Source organism: Gekko japonicus, unplaced genomic scaffold (genome assembly GCF_001447785.1).
Source record: "Gekko japonicus isolate JY-2015 unplaced genomic scaffold, Gekko_japonicus_V1.1 scaffold253, whole genome shotgun sequence".
Classification (NCBI taxonomy): domain Eukaryota; kingdom Metazoa; phylum Chordata; class Lepidosauria; order Squamata; family Gekkonidae; genus Gekko; species Gekko japonicus.
In genome coordinates, this window is record NW_015173681.1 from 464,734 (window position 1) to 486,271 (window position 21,538).

Below are 21,538 nucleotides of genomic sequence, written 5' to 3' on the forward strand. Positions count from 1 at the left end.
TGCTGAACTGTTGCATCTGCACCAGCCAGTGCTGAAAAGGAAAGTGGTGCTGTGTTATGACAGCCAACATGTGGAGTCACTGAAATCAGCCTCCGGGCGGTGGGTACAGTGTGTGATAGGCCGACAGCTGCTCACATTTTGCTGAGTCTCTTTGTGACTTTATATGACTTCTTGTTTCTAAATATAAAGGAGACAATGCATTTTGCAAATCATCTACAGGTAAAATATGGTCGTTCACCCTCTCTCCTCATTTCTGCTAAGTTTAAAATGTTTGTGTGGTACCTCCAGTTTAAAAAATACAAGAAGCTCCCACTGAAAGTGTGTGTGTGTGTGTGTGAGAGAGAGAGAGAGAGAGAGAAATGCAGAATGGAGTTCAGTTTTTTTTTAAAAAAAGGCCAGTTCCAGGAGGCGCTAATCTCTTCCTGTAAAATGCTTTACACTTTTGTTGATTGATTATTTTAAAATGCCGAAAAGCTATATTAGAATGATAAATTATTTCCACTTACACTGTGTGGATTTTTTTCAAAAGTAAGATGCTCTTGAGAATAAGTAAGTTAAATGTGTCATCTGATGCCTGGTCCTCTTCAAAAGTGACCCCCCCACACACAGTCAGGTGTATATCAGGGAAACTCAACTTAAAAAGCACTCGTTCGCTCGGCACTGCGAGAGAGATCTGCGAGGGGGGAGACAGAGCTGCCACTTTCCCTCTTGACTGGTTTTTGCCAGGGAAATGGTGGCAAGGGAGGCTTTTCACGCCGGAACCAGCGAAAGGGGGTGAAGCCCCCCCCGTTTCTGCTGGTAAAAACTGAGCAAGGGGGTAATTGGACGCTCGTTCTTTGTCCTTGCAGTGCTGAGAGAATGAGCACTTTTTAAGGTGCATTCTGTCGGACGTCTCACACCTGTCTCACTGTCCCATCTCACACCTCCAGAAGCAAGTGACAAGAGAGACTAGATAGCTAGATAGGCATCCTGACTTTTCTTTCCCGTGTTTACTCTTCTGCCCCTGTCCCCTTTGAAATGTAGATTGTATTCTCAGGGACAATTTCCTTCCTTCCATTCACTCTCTGAGATGAAGCTCCCCCTTCTCCCTGCATGCACCAAGAGGGACGATATGCGTTCCTCTCTTGGCACCATGAGGCAGATGGCCCTCTCGCCATCTGCTTCCATCCTTAGCTGGTTAGTACCCTATCCTGTCTCTACTCTTTCCTATCCAGAAGTGTACTTCTCAAATAAGGAGAGAAGTATTTCCCTGTTGAACTTGCAACGTGGCTCTGTGTAGCTTTGTAAGCTGAGTAACCTGGTAAAGTGACGCTGCTGCATTTGTAGCTTTTTTAAAGCACTCTGCCAACTAGTGGGAACTGGACTAACCACACCAGTTAACCCCAACTTGTTCCTCCAGTGTGTCTCTGAGGCTGTGGTCACATGGTCATTTTGATCGGGTTTCACCACTGTTCCCTCTTGCATTTAAAATTGCTGATCAGATGGCTACATTTGTCTCCCGCACCAAAGTGGGCTTACTCGCGCAATCCTCCCGGTTCCCTAGCGTGTTTTCCTACACCTAGAAAATCAAGTACTTCCCAGATATTTGTGCTTTGAATCCACGATTTCGCCGATCTGGACAGCCATTTCTCACAATGATCGCGATTAGGTCATCTGAACGTCCTTGCGATGGTTTTGGGTTTTTTTACCAGCTTCTGTTGTTGTGCGCATGACCAATGCCGCGCTGAATAAATTCAATGTATAAACGTTCAAGCGCACATATAGACTCCAGCGCTCTGTTGTACGTCGCTGGTTAATTTTGTTTGCTGTTCGGGGGGGGAAGGGGGGGAGAGCCTGCAAGAACAAGAGAGTACGGCGAGTCCCAGTGGGAGCAGTGATTCAGCCATGTATATATGCGCAAAGCCAATTTTTTTAAAACAACAAACCGTGTCACCCAAGCGGCGGCGTGGCTATCTGAACGGTGCCTGCAGTCTCGTTGCGCAATGCAAGCAGTTCAGGGAGGGATGTGTGGTCATCCCAACCCCCCCCCCCCAATATTCCCGATCAAATCTATAGTGGGAACAAATCGGGATACGTTTGCCGTGTGACCAGAGCCTGACTGTGAGTCTGGTCACGTACCGGTGTAGCTATGCCTGAAGTCATACCATTGGTCTGCCTATTTCAGGACTGGCAGCAACCCTCCCAAGTTTTTGGGCAGAGCAAGGTCTTTCTCGGCACCTGCTAACTGCGATCCTTTAATAGATTTGCCTTTTCATGCACAGCATGTGCTCTACCACTGAAGCATCCATCTGTCACATTTTATACCACGTTTCCTCCAAGTACCTCAAGCCAGATTTACCCCCATTATCTTCACAACAACGCTGTGGGGTAGATTATTTTATTTATATTTACATTTATACCCCACCCACCCTGTAAACAGGCTCTGGGTGGCTTACAGAAGACAGCCAACAGGCCGATACAACTAAAACAATAAAAAATATTAAAATCCCTTAAAAACAATCTTAACAATAAAGTGCTCGCTCCATCAGAGTAACCTTAAAGATGAATGGCTTGTATCTGCATTCCTTCTGTCTTCAGGTCGTAAGATCAGTCCCACGGCCCAGATGTTTGCCGGTGAGGCTCAGAGTGGGCCAGTCCGATATTCCGGCTGAATTAGCCTGATTAGGCTGAAAGAGCCCAGTACAAGGTGACCTACTGAACTTCATGGCAAAATAGGGTTTTGAGCCTGGGCGCTGCACTATGGAGGCTGTCTACATGAGTACAGCATGGGAGGGAGAGGCTGCGGCTCAGTGGTAGAGCATCTGCTTGGCATACAGAAGGACCCAGTTTCAATCCTCAGCATCTCTAGTTGAAAGAACATAAGAGAAGATAATGTTGGATCATGTCAATGGCCCATCCAGTCCAACACTCTGTCACACAGTGGCCAAAAATACTAGGTGCCATCAGGAGGTCCAGCAATGGGGCCAGGACACCAGAAGCTCTCTCACTGTTGCCTCCCCCAGCACCAAGAATACAGAGCATCACTTGTTTATCCAATTCCCTCTTGAAGCCGTCCATGCTTGTAGCCTCCTGTGGCAGTGAATTCCATGTGTTACTTCCTTTTATCTGTTCTAACCCGACTGCTCAGCAGTTTCATTGAGTGCCCACAATGATGCATAATCTTGTAAACCTCAATCATGTCACCCCTCAGTTGTCGTTTCTCTAAGCTGAAGAGCCCCAAGTGCTTTAACCTTTAAGCACTAGGTAGTAAGTGATGTGACAGACCTCTGCCTGAGACACTGGAGAGCCACTGCCAGTCTGAGCAGACAATATTGACTTTGACGGACCAAAAGTCTGATTTAGTCTAAGACAGCTTCATGGGTTCATGTGTTCATTTATAGATAGCTTCAAGAGGGGACTGGATGGCCATATGGAGCAGAGGACCTTGAGTGGCTATTAGCCACAGTGCATAGATGGAACACTATGTTTAGGTCACTGATGCTCTGTATTCTTGGTGCTTGGGGGGCAACAGCGGGAGGGCTCCTGGAATTCCGGCACCTCCAGATGGCACCTGGGTTTGTCCACTGTATTGACACAGAGCATTCGATTGTATGGCTGTTGGTCTGATCCAACATGGCTTCTCTTATGCTTTTATGTTCTAACATGGCACCACGGGAGCCATGCCTCTTCTTTAATGAGCACAAAATGAATTTTGATTCCACCCCCCCAAGCATCCTTATGGGAGGGAAGGCAGCATGGTATAGCCTGATTTCATCTGATCTCAGATACTAAGCAGGATCAGTAGTTGGATGGGAGACCACCAAGGAAGACTCTGCAGACGAAGGCAATGGCAAACCACCTCTGCTTCTCACTTGTCTTGAAAGCTCCTTGCTGGGGTGGCTATAAGTCTTGGATGGGAGACCACCAAGGAAGACTCTGCAGACGAAGGCAATGGCAAACCACCTCTGCTTCTCACTTGTCTTGAAAGCTCCTTGCTGGGGTGGCTATAAGTCTTGGATGGGAGACCACCAAGGAAGACTCTGCAGACGAAGGCAATGGCAAACCACCTCTGCTTCTCACTTGTCTTGAAAGCTCCTTGCTGGGGTGGCTATAAGTCTTGGATGGGAGACCACCAAGGAAGACTCTGCAGACGAAGGCAATGGCAAACCACCTCTGCTTCTCACTTGTCTTGAAAGCTCCTTGCTGGGGTGGCTATAAGTCTTGGATGGGAGACCACCAAGGAAGACTCTGCAGACGAAGGCAATGGCAAACCACCTCTGCTTCTCACTTGTCTTGAAAGCTCCTTGCTGGGGTGGCTATAAGTCTTGGATGGGAGACCACCAAGGAAGACTCTGCAGACGAAGGCAATGGCAAACCACCTCTGCTTCTCACTTGTCTTGAAAGCTCCTTGCTGGGGTGGCTATAAGTCTTGGATGGGAGACCACCAAGGAAGACTCTGCAGACGAAGGCAATGGCAAACCACCTCTGCTTCTCACTTGTCTTGAAAGCTCCTTGCTGGGGTGGCTATAAGTCTTGGATGGGAGACCACCAAGGAAGACTCTGCAGACGAAGGCAATGGCAAACCACCTCTGCTTCTCACTTGTCTTGAAAGCTCCTTGCTGGGGTGGCTATAAGTCTTGGATGGGAGACCACCAAGGAAGACTCTGCAGACGAAGGCAATGGCAAACCACCTCTGCTTCTCACTTGTCTTGAAAGCTCCTTGCTGGGGTGGCTATAAGTCTTGGATGGGAGACCACCAAGGAAGACTCTGCAGACGAAGGCAATGGCAAACCACCTCTGCTTCTCACTTGTCTTGAAAGCTCCTTGCTGGGGTGGCTATAAGTCTTGGATGGGAGACCACCAAGGAAGACTCTGCAGACGAAGGCAATGGCAAACCACCTCTGCTTCTCACTTGTCTTGAAAGCTCCTTGCTGGGGTGGCTATAAGTCTTGGATGGGAGACCACCAAGGAAGACTCTGCAGACGAAGGCAATGGCAAACCACCTCTGCTTCTCACTTGTCTTGAAAGCTCCTTGCTGGGGTGGCTATAAGTCTTGGATGGGAGACCACCAAGGAAGACTCTGCAGACGAAGGCAATGGCAAACCACCTCTGCTTCTCACTTGTCTTGAAAGCTCCTTGCTGGGGTGGCTATAAGTCTTGGATGGGAGACCACCAAGGAAGACTCTGCAGACGAAGGCAATGGCAAACCACCTCTGCTTCTCATTTGCCGTGAAAGCTCCTGGCTGGGGTTGCCAGATGTTGGTTGTGACTGAGCAGCATATTCATAATGCATAAGTATCCTTATAAGTTAGGCTGACAGACAGTTACTTGCCTAAGGTCATCTAATGACTGCTTTGTGGCTTAGTGGGAATATGAACCTAGGTCTCCACCTCATTGATTTGCTTGCTGCCTTCCAGGATAAACAGACTTTCTTCATGCCTACATTCTTAATTGCACTCAAGTTAAAAAAAAATCTGCCCATTGGATCTACCTTTATCCAGATCTCTGGGGCCATCAAGAGTCAACCATGGGCTTCATTCTGTTCTCCACTGTGCTAGGACCTAACAGAAGGCCGCAACTCTCTTTGGCTCTTCTGAGATTTTTGTATTATCTCTGGTTACAGACATCTCGGCACACAGGACTAGTGAGCATGATTTCTGCATCTGTCTCGCTGCTCTTTTGTGCAGAGTTTTACCGTTTTGTTTCTTTGCATCCCCGGTTAACGTCGCATTAGCATTTGTGCAATCCCTACCGAGATCCCAGCTGCTATCCTGAGCCACCTTGAGCAACTAATCGATAGTGCTTTGCAAGGGAGATACTGTATCTTCCCCATCCACTTATTGACCTTCTCTATTCATCCATGCATCGAACCCACTTTTCATCTAGACATTGACCCCTCTTTTCATCCATCATTGACCATGACCTAGAAGAGACGGGCCCTATTCATGGCTGCTTTCCCATCTATTCAGAGCGGCGGGCGGTAGAACTGTTGAGCAATTGAATACCTCTCGTTGTCGATAGAGCCTTGAGGTGGGATCCTGTTCTTCAGACTGCTCTTAAGTAAGCGTGTCGTGGCGAGAATAGTTCTTTCTTTCCCTTTTCACGCTTCTGTCTGAGATGGAATGTCTCCGCGTACAGGTACCAGAAGGTTGTGAATCAGAGCCCCTTGCGTGCAAAATACTTATGCATGCTAAATCCTTACAAGTATTTTTTTCTGATTCAGTAATGGCACCAGGCTAGCTCAGTCTTGTGAGATCTCGGAAGCTAAGCAGGGTCAGGCTTGGTCAGTATTTGGATGGGAGGCCACCAAGGGAGTCCACCTCTGAATGCCTCTTGCCTTGAAAACCCTACCAGGGTCGCCGTAAGTCATCTGTGACTTGACAGCAACCCTCCCATAATTATTCGCGTAATTATTGCCATGTCTATGACACATTTTTTTCTTCCAATGAGGTCAAAGAGGTTTTCAGTAAAAAGGGAAAAAACCATTGTTACTCCTTAAAATCATGTCAATAAAAGCAGTGAAAAATATTTACTGCCTTGTTAACTGCTGCTTCATATATTTGCCGATGCTCATCAAGCTCTCTGAAACCTGTTGAAGGGCTCGTTGGGGGGGGGGAATCCTTGTTTCTTTCCCACTACAAACTTGTGCTGTTGGGCTGAGGGTGAGCCTGTCTTGGGGACAGGGTTGACATAGTCTCAGTCCAGCCGGGGATTCCCCTGCTTTTCGGGGCTTCTGTACTACCGGCCAGCTGACTGGCAGGGGAAGTCCCACCCCCAAACAGGGACATCGCTCTGCAACGTCCCTGTCACCGTGACATCACCCGGAAGTGATGTCATCACGTAGCTGACATCAGGGGGTTCCGCTTTAGTTTTTGGGCAAACTCTATGGTTTTGAGGGCAAAACCCCATAGAGTTTGGCCCAAATACTAGAGTGGAACCCCCCAACATTGAAAACGTGATGCCATCGCAGGTGACTTCCTGGTGATGTCATCACAGCGTGCGTGCAAGAACATCCTGGATAGTAGCTAGGAGACCCCCGCCAGTAGTGAGGTAGGACCTGGCAACCCTACTTGGGGAAGGGGTCTACAATTTGGGGGTCACAGCAAAGAAAAAACAACTCCGGAAGACTGCTCTAAGCCCTCATAGATTCAGGGAGCAATCCTTAGCAGGTTACTCATAAGCAGGTCTCATTTTATTAAGTGGGGCTCACTCCCAGGAAAGTGTTCTTAGGAGTGCGGTCTTAGGCTGTGGTCACACTGGCGGCTTGGCGCGATATGGTGCCGTCTCTAATTGAATCAGTTGAAAGTGTTGCGGGGCATGTCAGCCACCCAACAGATCCTGTACCCACAGAGACAACCCGTGGTAAAGCATCCACATTATTGCAGCGCCCCAGCCATGTAGTGCAGAGCCAGAAATGTTGACATAGCCAATGTATTCTATTACTTATTATGTAGTATTTCCTGATGATGTTCATGAAACCGTGAATGCCAGTTCTCTAGGTAGGCAAATAGGCTTCCTGTTGACCATAAGCCACAGTCCTGAAGGTCAAAGGCTGGCCACACACAACCCAAGTCGTCTGCTAACCTGAGGCAAAACGAACCAATATGTCGGGTCCAATGCTCCCTCTATGCTGTGGAGTCCTGTGAACAAAAATTCTACTTTGTGAGCTACTGGCATGAAAGTTGTGAGCGAGCGATTTCGCTACAGCATAAATTAGTTTGCTCTGGAGCCAGCCTTCCCGAGCTAAGACACAAATGTGTGAGCCGGAGGCTAAAAAACTGTGAGCTAGCTCACACTAACTCAGCTTAGAGGGAACACTGGTCAGGACCCCCAGCCTTGCGGGGGGTAGTTTTCTGCCTTGGTCTCTGCTCTCCGCACCCCCGGCATGGCTGGATCACAAGGCAGGTTTTTTTAACCTTTTTATTGTCAGTATTTCTGCCATCTGCACCAAAGACTGCAAGATCAAGAGCGCAGACTGTTTTTAAAAGTGTTGTAGCAAAATAATTCCCTTAAATGAAATTGACAGCTGGCGAGTAGAGAGCAATCATTCCGAATAAAAACCTCTGTAGTCATTACAGAAGATTCTCTGTCCTCATCCAGTGCTGATTAAAGTAATTGACAGCGGTGTAAATCTTTCCCTGTAGAAAATATAGACAGACACAAATCCAGTTAAAGTATACTTCTGTGCATTGCTTCTCACTTGAAAAATAACTTTTCCGGTATGACATTGTTCTATTACACCAACAGGAACCTGTCTTGGAGCCAGTGTGGTATAGTGTTTAAGAGTGTCAGACTAGTACCGTGTTTCCCCGAAAATAAGACACTGTCTTATATTTATTTTTTCTCAAGAAGACACACTAGGACTTATACCACAAATGCATAGAAATCCTGCTAGAGCTTATCTTTGGGGTAGGTCTTATTTTCAGGGAAACAGGGTAGATATCTCCTTAGGTATTTTTCAAAAAAGGTTTTTAAAATGGCACATGAGACAGGTTGTCACAGGAAAGCACACAACCTGCCTCATTTTAAAAAAGTCTTTAAGGTGCTACTGGACTCTTGCTCTTTTCTACTGTCCCGCAACAGTCAAGGTGTAGCCGTTAAGACCAGTGTTCTCTCTAAGGTGAGTTAGTGTGAGCCAGCTCACAGTTTTTTAGCCTCTGGCTCGCGCAGTTTTGTCTGCACTCAGGCAGGATGGCTCCAGAGCAAACTAATTTATGCAGCAGCCAAATCGCTGCCTCACAACTTTAATGCCAGGAGCTCACAAAGTAGAATTTTTGCTCACAAGACTCCACAGCCGTGTTCCCTCTAAGCTGAGTTAGTGTGAGCTAGCTCACAGTTTTTTAGCCTCCGGCTCTTAGCTCAGGAAGGATGGCTCCAGAGCAAACTAATTTTGCAGTAGCCCAATTGCTTGCTCACAACTTTAATGCCAGCAGCTCACAAAGTAGAATTTTTGCTCACAGGACTCCATAGCTTAGAGGGAACATTGCTCCACAGCTATCATAAAACTCCTCAGCAGCTCACAGGGTCCACACTCTCTCTTCCATCCGAGAGCACCCTTTCTCCCCTTCCTCTTCTGCTCAGCAGTCAGTCGTTAGCCACCTTTCTCCAACCGTTTTTTCCTCCCTCCAGTTCAAAACCATTACATCACATACTCTCTCTCTCTCTCTCTCTCTGCCTCTCTGGTCATGTGACCACTCAGCTACCTATGCTTGTAAACTTTGCTCTGAAATTAAGCTTTCCGTTACAACAGCTTAGAGGGAGCATTGCCAGTCACATACTCTCAACGTAACCTACCTCACAGGGTTGTTGTGAGGATAAAATGGAGGCGAGGAGAATGCTGTAAGCTGCTTTGGGTCCCCATTGGAGAGAAAGATGGAATATAAATGAATTAAATACATAAATAAAGCCTCCGTCTAGTTAATTTTTATCTTGCCCTTCCTTCAAGGAACTCAAGTGGTGTCTGTGGTTCTCCCTTTCGTATTTTATCCTTCCATATTTTTGGATTTTTAACTCTCTTATTCAAACAGTGGGGCTCGGAAGGCCTAGCTGTGGTCGAACTGTGCCCATGTTTTTAATTTAGAGCCTCTCTTTTGAAAGCACTGTTTTCATGCTGTTTCCGGGGGGCTCCTGGAGTCCCTCAGACAAATATCGGGATCTTTTCAGTGACAAGCCCAGTAACAGTGGACGAAGTTCCCTGAAAATCAAGCCGGCCTAACCACCCCCGATTTTCCTCTGCGACTGAAAGCCAAAGGAGAGTGTTGGGCATGCTCTAGAGCACGGGTCCCCAACTTGGTGCCCGTGGGTGCCCACCATGCCATCCTAAGCGGAGTTAGAACTTTTCTGAATCTGTGGAAGTCAGCGGGATTGTAAAGGTGCACCTCTGCTTAGGACGACACCGTAAACCTAACAGTGGACAAAATGTGATGAAGCCCATGAGGTTAGCAGGAACTTTATAAACTCAACGATAGTTGCTTGACTGTGTTCAGAAGTTCCATCGGTACCTCTCCTGGCACCCGCCAAGAAAGTGGGTGGGGTCCTGTGAGCTTTTGTCCAGCAGGGCCACTGGAGATTTGATTGGCTGTGCGGATTTTTAAACAAGTTACTTTAGCAGCGGCTGCTGCCACAGCACAATGATCTTTGCTGTGCAGCAAAGTAACCTGCAGCGGCTGTTCTGTGACTGGCTCCGCTGCCTCCTGTGACAGCCGTTATGGGGCAGCCATTTTGTGCTGTGCCCAACACACGGTCTCGGGATTCCAGCCGTGCCTGCAGGCTCAAATAGGTTGGGGACCCCTGCTCTCTGGAGCACGTTTCCCAGCTTGCACCCCACTGGGACTGAGCGTGTGCCCTCAAACGTGTCACAGAATCCTCCGCAACACTCAAGGTTTGAGGGCAGACTTGCAGTGGATACAGAAAGAATGCTGCGAATGAGGGAAGTCAGAAACTTCCATTTTAAAGCTTTCTCGGATCAAAACGGAAGGAGGTGATGGACTGGTGAGTTGGAAGGGGCACCAAATTCCACCTGATGTTTGCAAGAATATTTTAACGGCTTTTCTGGATAGCAGGCCCATAAGCCAGGATTTTTTTAAAGTCAGGGGCAATGCTCCCTCTAAGCTGTGGAGTCTTGTGAGCAAAAATTCTACTTTGTGAGCTACTAGCATGAAAGTTGTGAACGGGTAATTTGGCTTCTGCATAAATTAGTTGGCTCTGGAGCCATCCCTTCCTGAGCGAAGACAAAAAATGCGTTAGCGGGAGGCTAAAAAACTGTGAGCTAGCTCACACTTAGCTTTGAGGGACCATTGGTCAGGGGGCATTTAAATTTCTTAGGGGGCACTGGCTAATTGAATTTCATGTGCAAAGCACCCTTTTTCAAATAATTTTCAAATTGTTTTTAATTTTTTTTTGAAAAAGTGTGCTTTGCACACGAAAGCTCATGCCTTGAATAAACCTTTGTTGGTTTTAAAGGTGCCACTGGACTCTACATTTGTCCTAAGCCGAGGTGCACCTTTACAATCCTATTGACTTCCATGGATTCAGAAGGGTCTAACTCCGCTTAGGGTGCCATGGTTACATAGGAAAACTCTGAGCTATGACCTGCTGCCTTTTTGCTTTATGTCTTCCAAACCCTTAGCAACACAAATCAGTCTAGTGAAAGGTATCGCCCTGCCTTTGCATTCCTCCTTCCTCATTTATCAGGACTAGGCCGGGAACAGCATGTACCAAAAATGCGTTAATAGGTCATGATTTCTTCCCCTCCCCCAGAAAGTTTTTCAAAAAATGCCCATTTCCTAGCTGGCCATTGTTACTGGGAGGCCATTATTTCCAGATGAGGGGCTGGGAAAGTGGACCTCTAGATTGTTTAGCAATCCCACTGGCGCAACTTTAATTTTCCTCGGAGGGTGGCTTAGCCTACCATTCGGCTGGCTTTTGTAGGTCACGGGCCCGCCAAAGCCCTATTGAGGTACACTAAATTACTTGACACGCTAAATAAATATTCTTAGGTCTACAATGCAAGCATTAGTGGGCTGGTTTTACTGGTTCTGTCGGATTGGAGGCAAGGTTTTGCAACGGGGAGATTAGAGAATTGTGTGCAGATGGAGTTTAAAGAGTGGGGCCGTTGTGGCAGAGGATTCTGATGAAATGTTTCTCAGGGTTCAGAAAAGTCAAGGATTCCATCTCTGAATCGCCATATGTTACTTTAAAGCTTCGATTGCTCACGGAATACAGTAATCTGTCAACTTGTGGTTTTTGTTTTTGTCTCAAACAAGTGGCAATTAAAAAAAAATACCCCCCCTTTAAACTAAGTGCAGACAAAGAAAGCAAATGGAAGGTATCCCTCCCTGTTCAGGAGCTGAGATATGTTAAAGGGCCAAAAGGAATACAATGCAGGGGGGGGGGAATGCCAAAGTGATTTAATGCATTTACTTTTTCATCTCAAATGGCTAAATCGACCAAGTGTTAGTCATTCATCCCAGTGCGTTTGTATTAGTTGACTAGAAAGGAAAAAAGACTTTATTTCCTTCTGAGCGAGTGAGTAGGAACAGTTGCCTGTTTTACCCTTAAGTAGAAGGGCTAGAAACTCTTTTTGTTAAGATGAAAGTTGTATGTTCAGGAAACAGACCTGTAATACTGGTGATGGGGGGTGGCTCATTGGTTCTCTCCTTATGACTTTGGCCCTGGCATTGATGCCAGTAACCTCCTACCACAGCAGAATTCTTGAGCTAATAGACTCTAGGGCACAGTCTATAGAAAAGGGACGCCTTTTCTATGCAAATATTATTGAAAAGAAATGGCAGTTAACACTACAGCAGGGTACCTTTTTTGGCACATTCCCCGCGTTTCAGCAGCTTAAAGTTCCGAGTGGGTCGTACGTTATATCGAACATACTAAAGAGCTTTGCTGTAATTCCAAGTGCAAATTTCCTACTTCAAAGAACAAAACAAAAACAGTTCTCAATCAGTTTAATGCCTAATAATTGCAATAATATCAGTGCCAGGGCTTTGTTTGGGGGAAAAGAGGTGCCGGAACTCTCAAGAGGGAAATGAAGTTTTCAAATCTGTATACTGAAAACTCAGGAACTTTTAAACATTTTTAAAAATAATTTTGTCAAAGAGGTTCTGGAACTCCGTTCTGGTGCCTTGATAAGAACATAGGCGAAGCCAGTGTTGGATCAGGCCAATGGCCCATCCAGTCCAACACTCTGTCACACAGTGGCCAAAAATACCAGGTGCCATCAGGAGGTCCATCAGTGGGGCCAGGACACTAGAAGCCCTCCCACTGTTGCCCCCCCCAAGCACCAAGAATACAGAGCATCACTCACCCCAGACTGAGAGTTCCTCTGTATAACTTGTGGCTAAGAGCCACTGATGGACCTCTGCTCCATTATGTTTATCCAATTCCCTCTTGAAGCCGTCCATGCTTGTAGCCGCCACCACCTCCTGTGGCAGTGAATTCCATGTGTTAATCACTCTTTGGGTGAAGAAGTACTTCCTTTTATCCGTTGAAATCAGTGTCCTGATTTGGATGGCCCAGGATAGTCTGATCTCATCAGATCTTGTGAAGCTAAGCAGGGTCGGCCCTGGTTAGAACTTAGATGGGAGACCACCAAAGAAGTCCAGGGCTGCTATACAAAGGCAAACCACCTCTGAACTTCTCTTGCCTTGAAAACCCTTCATGGGGTCGCCATTGAGGGTCCTTTCTACCACCAATTACAACAACAAGAAGTAGTACGTTAAGTGCTAAAATAAGTATTATTCAGCTCAGTAATCTTTTCAGCAACCCAGTGCGGAAGATCATTTGGGGGGGGTTGTAGCAGCGGGACGGCCACTGGATTTGAACCAGGGACTTCTCAGCTTCTGCTGCTGGCAATTATGATAGAGCAGCTTACAGGACCTATCTAAGATGCTAAGAACCCACTGGCCTATTTCAAGGCATAAATTGCAAGTCTTGCCTGAATGTAATGATGTGTGAAGCAAAATTCAGTGTATTAAGTCTCGTCCATTCTTCTTCACGCAAATCAAAGCCATAAATTAATTAGATGCTTCCTAATCTGTCCCACGATTCTGCTGCAGGAATCTGCTGCAGTATTGTCTGCTATTAATGGACTCCTTCTTTCTCCATCCCCTGTCTGCTGGAAAGCGCCACAAGTGGTACTCTTGGATGCAGAAAAATAATGCTGAGATGGATGAATCAGAGGATAAAAAGGAGACTTGCTTCCCACTCAATTATTATATATACCCGTCTGCGTTGTGATGGTGGGCTTCAAAGGGACTAGACCTGCATTTTCAAGGTTTAATTTGGATCTGGGATCAACAGAGCTTAGTCCTAGAACCTGTTTTCAGTCGTAAGGTCCAGCGACGTAATAACACCTTTGATTTGTGCAAAATGGCTTCTCTCTGACCACGACCACTCTGTGTAAATCTAGAATCGGGATGAAATGTCAAGGCTCACAGGATGCTACTTCCGAGCAGAATTTAGCCCTGATACTCACGTTCTGGAAACTGAGCAGTTCCCAGCTTGGGGCTGTGTGTGTGGGGATGTTTTTAGACTGGTTGCCTTGTTAGAGGGCAGCTCAGCCATTGGGCTCTGTTGCCTGCAACGCAATGCATTTCCCAGCACAGGCACCCGTTATGTAGAGCCTATCATGGACGCAGGATCAGAAGGTTCCTTCCTTAGGGGGAGGGGCTGTGGCTCAGTAGTAGAGTACCCGCTTAGAAGAAGAGAAGAAGAGATTGGATTTATACCCCACCCTTCACTACCCAAAGGAGTTTTCAGAGCAGCTTACAAATTCCTTTCCCTTTCCCTTCCCCTCCCCACAACAGACACCCTGTGAGGTAGGTGGGGCTGAGAGAGCTCTTGACAGAAACGGCTCTTTTTCAAGGACAGCTCTTATCAGAACTATGGCTTGCCCAAGGTCATCCAGCCAGGTGCAAGTGGAGGAGTGGGGAATCAAACCCGGTTCTCGCAGGTTAGAGTCCGCGCACCTAACCACTACACCAAACTGGCATGCAAAAGGTCCCAGGTTCAATTCCCGGCATCTCCAGTTAAAGTGTCTGCTAGTCGTTGATGTGAAAGACCTCTGCCAGAGACCCCGGAGAGCAGCTGCCCATCTGTATCGATGGACCAATGGGCCAATCCAGCATAAGGCAGCTTCATGTGTCCTTAGTGGCCTCCCCAGTCTGCTGAGACCCTCACCCGGCCTGATTCTGTAACTGGATTGAGTGCTATTGTTCATTTCATTCTCTCCTCTGTTGCCCATTTCTTTTGGCCTTATGCCGTTCAGACCACGAGTCTTGCTTGCAGGGACCTGTTACTTTTGACCTGTGTACAGCACTGGATGTGTTTTATGCACTGTCAAAGGGCGTTGGTGATGGATATATTGTATACTCAGCTGGAGGGAGCGCTGCTTCTGTGCAAGAGCCTCACGCCCATGTGTTAGCTGTCTGAACGGTGCTCACGCGCCTTATCCCAGCGAAATAAATGTCCGTGGACCGTTGCCAGGCCACTAATTGCTTCCTGGTCCATGGCAAAGGAGCCAGTTCAGCCTCATGCCACTTGGCAGCGTGTTTCGATGTCTTCTTCCTCCAGAAGCAACTGGAGAACTGGCAGGATCCCAGAGGGAAGAGCAGATTTCACGGTCCTCCTTTTTGAAAGAAGAAAAAGAAAGAAAGAACGGGGGGGGGGGGGGAAGGTAGAGAGAAACCCCAAGGAAAGACAAACCTACAAGCTTGACTTCTGCACCTGGGAAGATACCAGAACAAATATCTAGAGGGGAAAGGGAGAGCGTTGCCAGTTGCTGGGTGAGGCTTGGGAGGCTGAGGATAACTGAACTGACGCTGGAAAAGAAAGAACAGCAGAAGGGGATGGGGGGAAAGCATTGTGGGAAATGTCAGTGTTAAAAGGGGGGGTTTCCATGTTGTTGTTTTTTTAAAAAAAAGAAAGCAGGGAAGGGGATGAAGAATGTTGGGAAGGAGAGCATCTTGTGTGAAAGCAAGGGGCGGCATCAATCTGAGAGCCAGTTTGGTGTAGTGGTTAAGTGCACGGACTCTAATCTGGGAGAACTGGGTTTGATCCCCCACTCCTCCATTTGCAGCTGCTAGATGACCTTTGGGCAAGCCATGGTTCTGTCAGAGCTGTCCTTGAAAGGGCAGTTCTCTCAGAGCTCTCTCAGCCCCACCTACCTCACAGGGTGTCTGTTGTGGGGAGGGGAAGGGAAAGGAGTTTGTAAGCCGCTCTGAGACTCAGAATGAAGGGTGGGGTATAAATCCAGTCTCTTCTTCCTCTCTACCTCTTATTAATTGTCTTGGTTTGGTGCTGATTGGGTTGCCAGCTCTGGCTTGGGGAATTCCTGGAGATTTGGGGGTGGAGCCTGAGGAGGGCGGAGTCTAGGGAAGGGGTGAGAGTTCTGTGCGGATGTAATTCCATGGAGTCCACCCTCCGAAGTGGCCATTTCCTCCAGGAGAACTGACCTGTGTAGTCTGGAAATTGGTTGTAATCCTGGCCCCACCTGGAGGTTGGCAACCCCAGCTGCTGATTTCCCCTTTTTCTCCATGTTCCCCTCTTTCCGGATGTGTTTCCCATACATTCCTGGTGTCCTTATTTAGCAGGGGCGTTCTCGGTTAACTGTCCCTGTTTTTTTTTTAAATGCCATTTTCCTCCTCAGGTTCTGGCATGAATTTACTACATATCCGTGAGAAAGTATGGAGCCCGGTCTGTCTCGATGCTTGTGCGCCAGGATTAGAGAAGAAGTTGGGGAATCCTGTACCATGCAGCAAAATACTGGTCCGTGCATAGCGCTGTGTAAATAGCTGTTCCAAAGTTAGTCGCTTTTGGGACTGAAGTCTCGCAGTTAGACTGTGCCTGATAGAGGAGTCCCTTGGTTGGGATTCCCAATGTTTAGTTTGGCCCTAAAGATGCAGAGTGTGTGAGATTCGAAGCGGGGCTGTGGTGGTGGTGAGAGGTACTTGACCGCTTTCTGCCTGGCATTGTTTTCTTTGAAGTGTCCCTGTCCAGTGTTGGTTTAAGTTCCAGTAGGGAGAAAAGACACACATACCCCCCCCCCAAATCAGCATGAGGCCACATTCCAGCAGGTGAAATGGCATACCAACAGGTAAAATGGTCAGGAAGCAGTTTTTCTCCAGGCCAGTTTGGCCAGGGCTGCTGGAGGTTTTTTGTCATCTTTTGGGCATGGGACAGGGGTCACTGGGTGTGTGTGGTGGGGGGAAGGTATTTGTGAATTTCCTGCATTGAGCAGGGGGTTGGACTAGATGACCCTGGAGGTCCCTTCCAACTCCGTGCTTCTATGATTCTGTGATAGGGAATCTTGTGGTTTGGGCCTGATCCAGATTCCCCATACTTGTCCCCCCCCCCCCCCCTCAGGCCTTTCGACGCCCCTCCTGCAATCAGATTTCATCTAATACCAGAAGCTAAGCAGGGTCAGCCCTGGTTTATACTTGGATGGGAGACCAACGAGGAGATCCAGGGTTGCTATGCAGAGTCAGGCAGTGGCAAACTACCTCCGAATATCTCTTGCCATGAAAGCCCTAGGGGGGGGTCACCATAAGTCAGCCGCGACTTGAAGGCACTTTCCACCACCATGCCTGCTTTTCAGGTCAAATTTGCTGTTCCCTTTATTGCACTCCATTGTCAAGTGTCACCTGCTTTCCTTTTTTGCCATCCAGTTGCAACCGACTTAGGGTGGCCCTGGCAAGTGACATTCCAAGGTAGTTTGCCATTGCCTGCCTCTGTGTAGCAGTCCTGGACTTCCTTGGTGGTTTCCCGTACAAGTACTGACCAGGGCTGACCCTCCTTGGCTTCCATGACCTGATGAGATCAGGCTATCTGGGTTGCCCCCCCCCCATTTAATATTTGGATTTTGGACAGACACATCTACACTACAAATTTAAACTGATTTCAGCCATCATGTTTTTCCTCGAAGGCCTCTGGGAACAAGGTTAACTTAAAGGCGGTTAACACAGTAGTTGATGACTGCCAAGTCAACTCTTGCTGGGGGAGGGATAATCTTAATTTTTATATGAGTGTGCTCCATTCACAGTATCTGTGATATTTAGAGAGGCCAATCAAATGAGAATCTACCGTCAGGTAGATAGCATTCTTTTGAGAATCTGATCTCATTCCGGTCAGTGGCTTTAATAGGTGTCCAGTTTGGTGTAGTGGTGGGGAGTGCGGACTCTAATCTAAGAGAACCGAGTTTGATTCCCCACTCCTCCACATGCAGCCGGCTGGTGTGACCTTGGGTCAGTCTTAAGTTCTCTCAGAGCTGTTCTCTCAAGAGCAGTCCTCGAAAGAGCTCTCTCAGTCCCACCTACCTCACAGGGACTGATTTCACACAAGAGCTGTGCCGCGGTCGCACCTCCCTTTGCCCCGCTTCTATTGGTCAATTTCCCACTCGAAGCCGCGCAGCCGTATTTTGACCCGCGGCTTTGACCGATTTTCCCCGCGGGAAAAAAACCAGGATCACAAAAACACGGGGAAAATCGGGCGAAGCCATGGGTCAAAATGCGGCCGCGCGGCTTCGAGTGGGAAATTGACAAATAGAAGTGGGGCAAAGGGAGGCGCGACCGCAGCACAGCTCTTGTGTGAAATCGGTCGGTGCATCTGTTGTGGGGAGGGGAAGGGAAAGGAGTTTGTAAGCCGCTCTGAGACTCCCTCGGGTACTGAAGGGCGGGGCATAAACCCAATCTCTTCCTCCTCTTCCTGCTCTTCCTCTTCCTCCTCCTACTTTAAAAATCAGAGATCTTCATTACTACTTGTGTCTTACAAAGGGAACACTGACTCTCAAAAGCTCATACCCTGAAAATCTCGTTGGTCTCTGAGGTGGTTTTTGATTCGAATCCAGCTGTTCTACAGTAGAGCAACACAGCAGCCCTCTGAAACTATCCTTAAAAATGTGAGCTTCTGCAGATTTAGAGAAATCCACAGCCGCCCCCCCCCATAAGCTTTTGTGGATCTCCCACAAAGCAAGCTGTATTTCTTTGCTAAAGAACAAGATATTTCGGTGCAAAAGATTAGAAATGTCACTTTGCTTTTAATCAGTCTTCATTTTGCACACTCTCCCCCTGTTTAGGGTTCTGTTTCACCATATTACGTTAAGCGCTACGGTTTTAATCCGAACTGCAAAGTCATAGCCTTTACCGGCGACAACCCAGGTGAGAAAGTTAACAATTTTCAGTTAACAGTCTGAGCCTTTGTATGATTGAAATCCTTGAATAATTTTCTCTGGCTCTCATATAATCCCTATGTTGAAATCCTCTTTGTTCGGGAAATGCTTCAGGGCTTGGTGGACTGCAGCCATCCATGAAAGCCCTGTTAAGAGCTACGAGATGTGGCTGCTTACACCTAGGAGCCAGTTTGGTGTAGTGGTTAAGTGCGCGGACTCTAATCTGGGAGAACTGGGTTTGATTCCCCACTCCTCCACTTGCACCTGCTGGATGACCTTGGGCAAGCCATAGTTCTGATAAGAGCTGTTCTTGAAAAAGAGCGGTTTCTGTCAGAGCTCTCTCAGCCTCACTGACCTCACAGGGTGTCTGTTGTGGGGAGGGGAAGGGAAAGGAGTTTGTAAGCTGCTCTGAGACTCCTTTGAGTAGTGAAGGGCGGGGTATAAATCCAACAACTACCACCACCACCTCCTCCTCCTCCTTCTTGTCCTGGAAGTAAGTCCTACTAACTATTCAGTACACCTCACTTACAAGTGTAGGGCTCACAGTACTAATTGTACAATTGATGGCGTAAGTGGTGTTGGTATGAATGGGGTTTTCTGACTTTGTTGTTTCTGACTTTCCGCATTTGCCTGCCACCCCGAGTTTTCTCAGACTGATTTCCCACAAGCGCTGCTCCATGCTCGCTCTTCCCTTTTGCCCCATGGTACATGTCAATTTCACACAAGCTGCTGTGTGGCTGCATTTTGCCCAGCAGCTTCGCGTGATTTCCCCCACGTCTACTCAATCCTGCGAAAAATCCTGCGAAAATCCTGCGAAGCTCTGGGGCAAAATGCGGCCGCGCAGCAGCTTGTGTGAAATTGACACGTACCATCTGGGCAAAAGGGAAGAGTGAGCGTGGAGCAGCGCTCGTGGGAAATCGGCCTCAGTGTTCGAGTCGAGGCAATTTAAGTCCAGGGCAGAACAGCATCCAAATAACCCCGGGTCAACAGCATGCTGAAACTGGGCTGACCACTGAAGAGAGATAATGTGATGCAGAATGGGGAAAAAAACAGAATAAAAAGAAGGTTGAACTCAGTTTTGGTGCAGAATGGAAAAAAGACCTGGATTAAAAAGAAAGTTGAATTCGATTTTAGTGCAGAATTGCTTGAAGGTAAACCGTGGTGAACATAGATTAAAAGGAGAGTGCAGAAAGGGCCATTATTGTGTCTGTTGTTCAGGCGTTGCCTTGGCCTCTTACATAAAGCCCAATTTTATGTTCATTTGGACTTCTTTTATTTGTGTTTTCAGCATCTCTGGCAGGAATGAGGCTCGCAGAAGGGGACATCGCAGTGAGTGTTGACACGTTTATGCTGACTCCTCATATTGGCCGATGTGGTGATTAGATTAGGCACCCTGAGAAGAGTGTGGTGGCGACCTTGGATAGCTACTCCGCATTGTTAACTTTGGCTGGAACTTGCCTTTAAATAAACTCAGCTAGGCGCTGCTGATTTCCGTGGAAGAGATTTCAGCACGCTCGTACGTGTTTCTCGCGGCGATCGAGGGCATTTAAGTGCTTATGCTCAAGTACTACTGTAATGCACTGTACATCGGTCTCCCCTCAAAATCAGTTTGGAAACTCCAGTCGGTGCAGAATGCTGCAGCTCGGCTATTATCAGGTGCTGGATGGTGCATGGATATTAGTCCAGGGCTCTTTTTGTATAAAAAGCCCAGCAGGAACTCATTAGCATAATAGGCCACACCCAACCACAGGAACTCATTAGCATATTGGGCCACACCCCTGACAGCACAGCTCATTAGCACATTAGGCCGCACCCCCATGTTACCAGAAGTGTGGTTATCCAGCCACACCCACCTTTTGCTTGTTATTCTGCATACCTTGTTTGTTGTCAAAACCCAGGGCATTTTTTGTAGCAGGAACTCCTTTGCATGTTAGGCCACACACCCCTAATGTAGCCAATCCTAATGAGTTCCTGCTGTTGGGTGTGGCCTGTTATGCTAATGAGTTCCTGCTGGGCATGGCCAACTTGGGAGCCAGCCGGAAGTCCGTTCCTGTGCGCTCCTTCCCAAAAATAGCCCTGGATATTACTCCCGTTCTGCAGTCGCTCCACTGGCGGCCCATCAGTTCCTGGGCTCCATCTAAAGTACTGGCTGTGTTGGCTGTCACACCCAAAGTCCTTCATAACCTTAGACCCTCATGTCTGCGAGACCCTCTCTCCCCCAGTGCTGCTCCATGACAGCTGTGCTCATCTGAGCAGGGCCTTCTGCAGGGGCCAGTAGCCAATGGGCAAAATCGACAACCCCCACCTTGTGGAGTGATCTGCCTGAGGAGTTCAGGAAGGCTTCCACTCTCCTGAATTTCCACAAACGATGCAAACTGTATTATTCAAACTCAGAGTCCGGTGGCACCTTTAAGACCAACAAAGGTTTATTCAAGATATGAGCTTTCGTGTGCGTGCACACTTTAATCAAATACATTAGAATGGCAAGCAAGTTTCAAACTTACAGCTAGGGAATGAACAGCAAATTAACATGCAGCATTCTCTGGTTTGAACCTTGGCTGCCATTCTAATGTATTTGATAAAGTGTGCGTGCACACAAAAGCTCTTACCTTCAATAAACCTTTGTTGGTCTTAAAGGCGCCACCGGACTCTAAATTTGTTCTACTGCTTCCGACCAACACGGCTGACTACCTGTATTATTCAAGAAGGCTTTGCTACTCAGGATATAGGATAGCACCGTACAAATAAGAACATAAGAGAAGCCAAATGTTGGATCAGGCCAACGGCCCCTCCAGTCCAACACTCTGTCACCCAGTGGCCAAAACCCAGGGGCCATCAGGAGGTCCACCAGTGCTGCCAGAACTCCAGAAGCCCTCCCACTGT

The 21,538-nt window shown here is 47.7% G+C and overlaps 1 protein-coding gene across 1 annotated transcript in view; it reads left to right on the forward strand.

Annotated features, from left to right (window-relative positions):
• The window catches only part of XYLB (xylulokinase homolog (H. influenzae)), a 170,869-nt gene that overhangs the window by 29,476 nt on the left and 119,855 nt on the right, over positions 1-21,538 (forward strand). Inside the window, exons 9-11 of the mRNA XM_015423056.1 lie at positions 16,139-16,257; positions 18,563-18,644; positions 19,944-19,984. Of these exons, the coding sequence (XP_015278542.1) occupies positions 16,139-16,257; positions 18,563-18,644; positions 19,944-19,984 (242 nt within the window). The remainder of the gene's footprint in view (positions 1-16,138; positions 16,258-18,562; positions 18,645-19,943; positions 19,985-21,538) is intronic.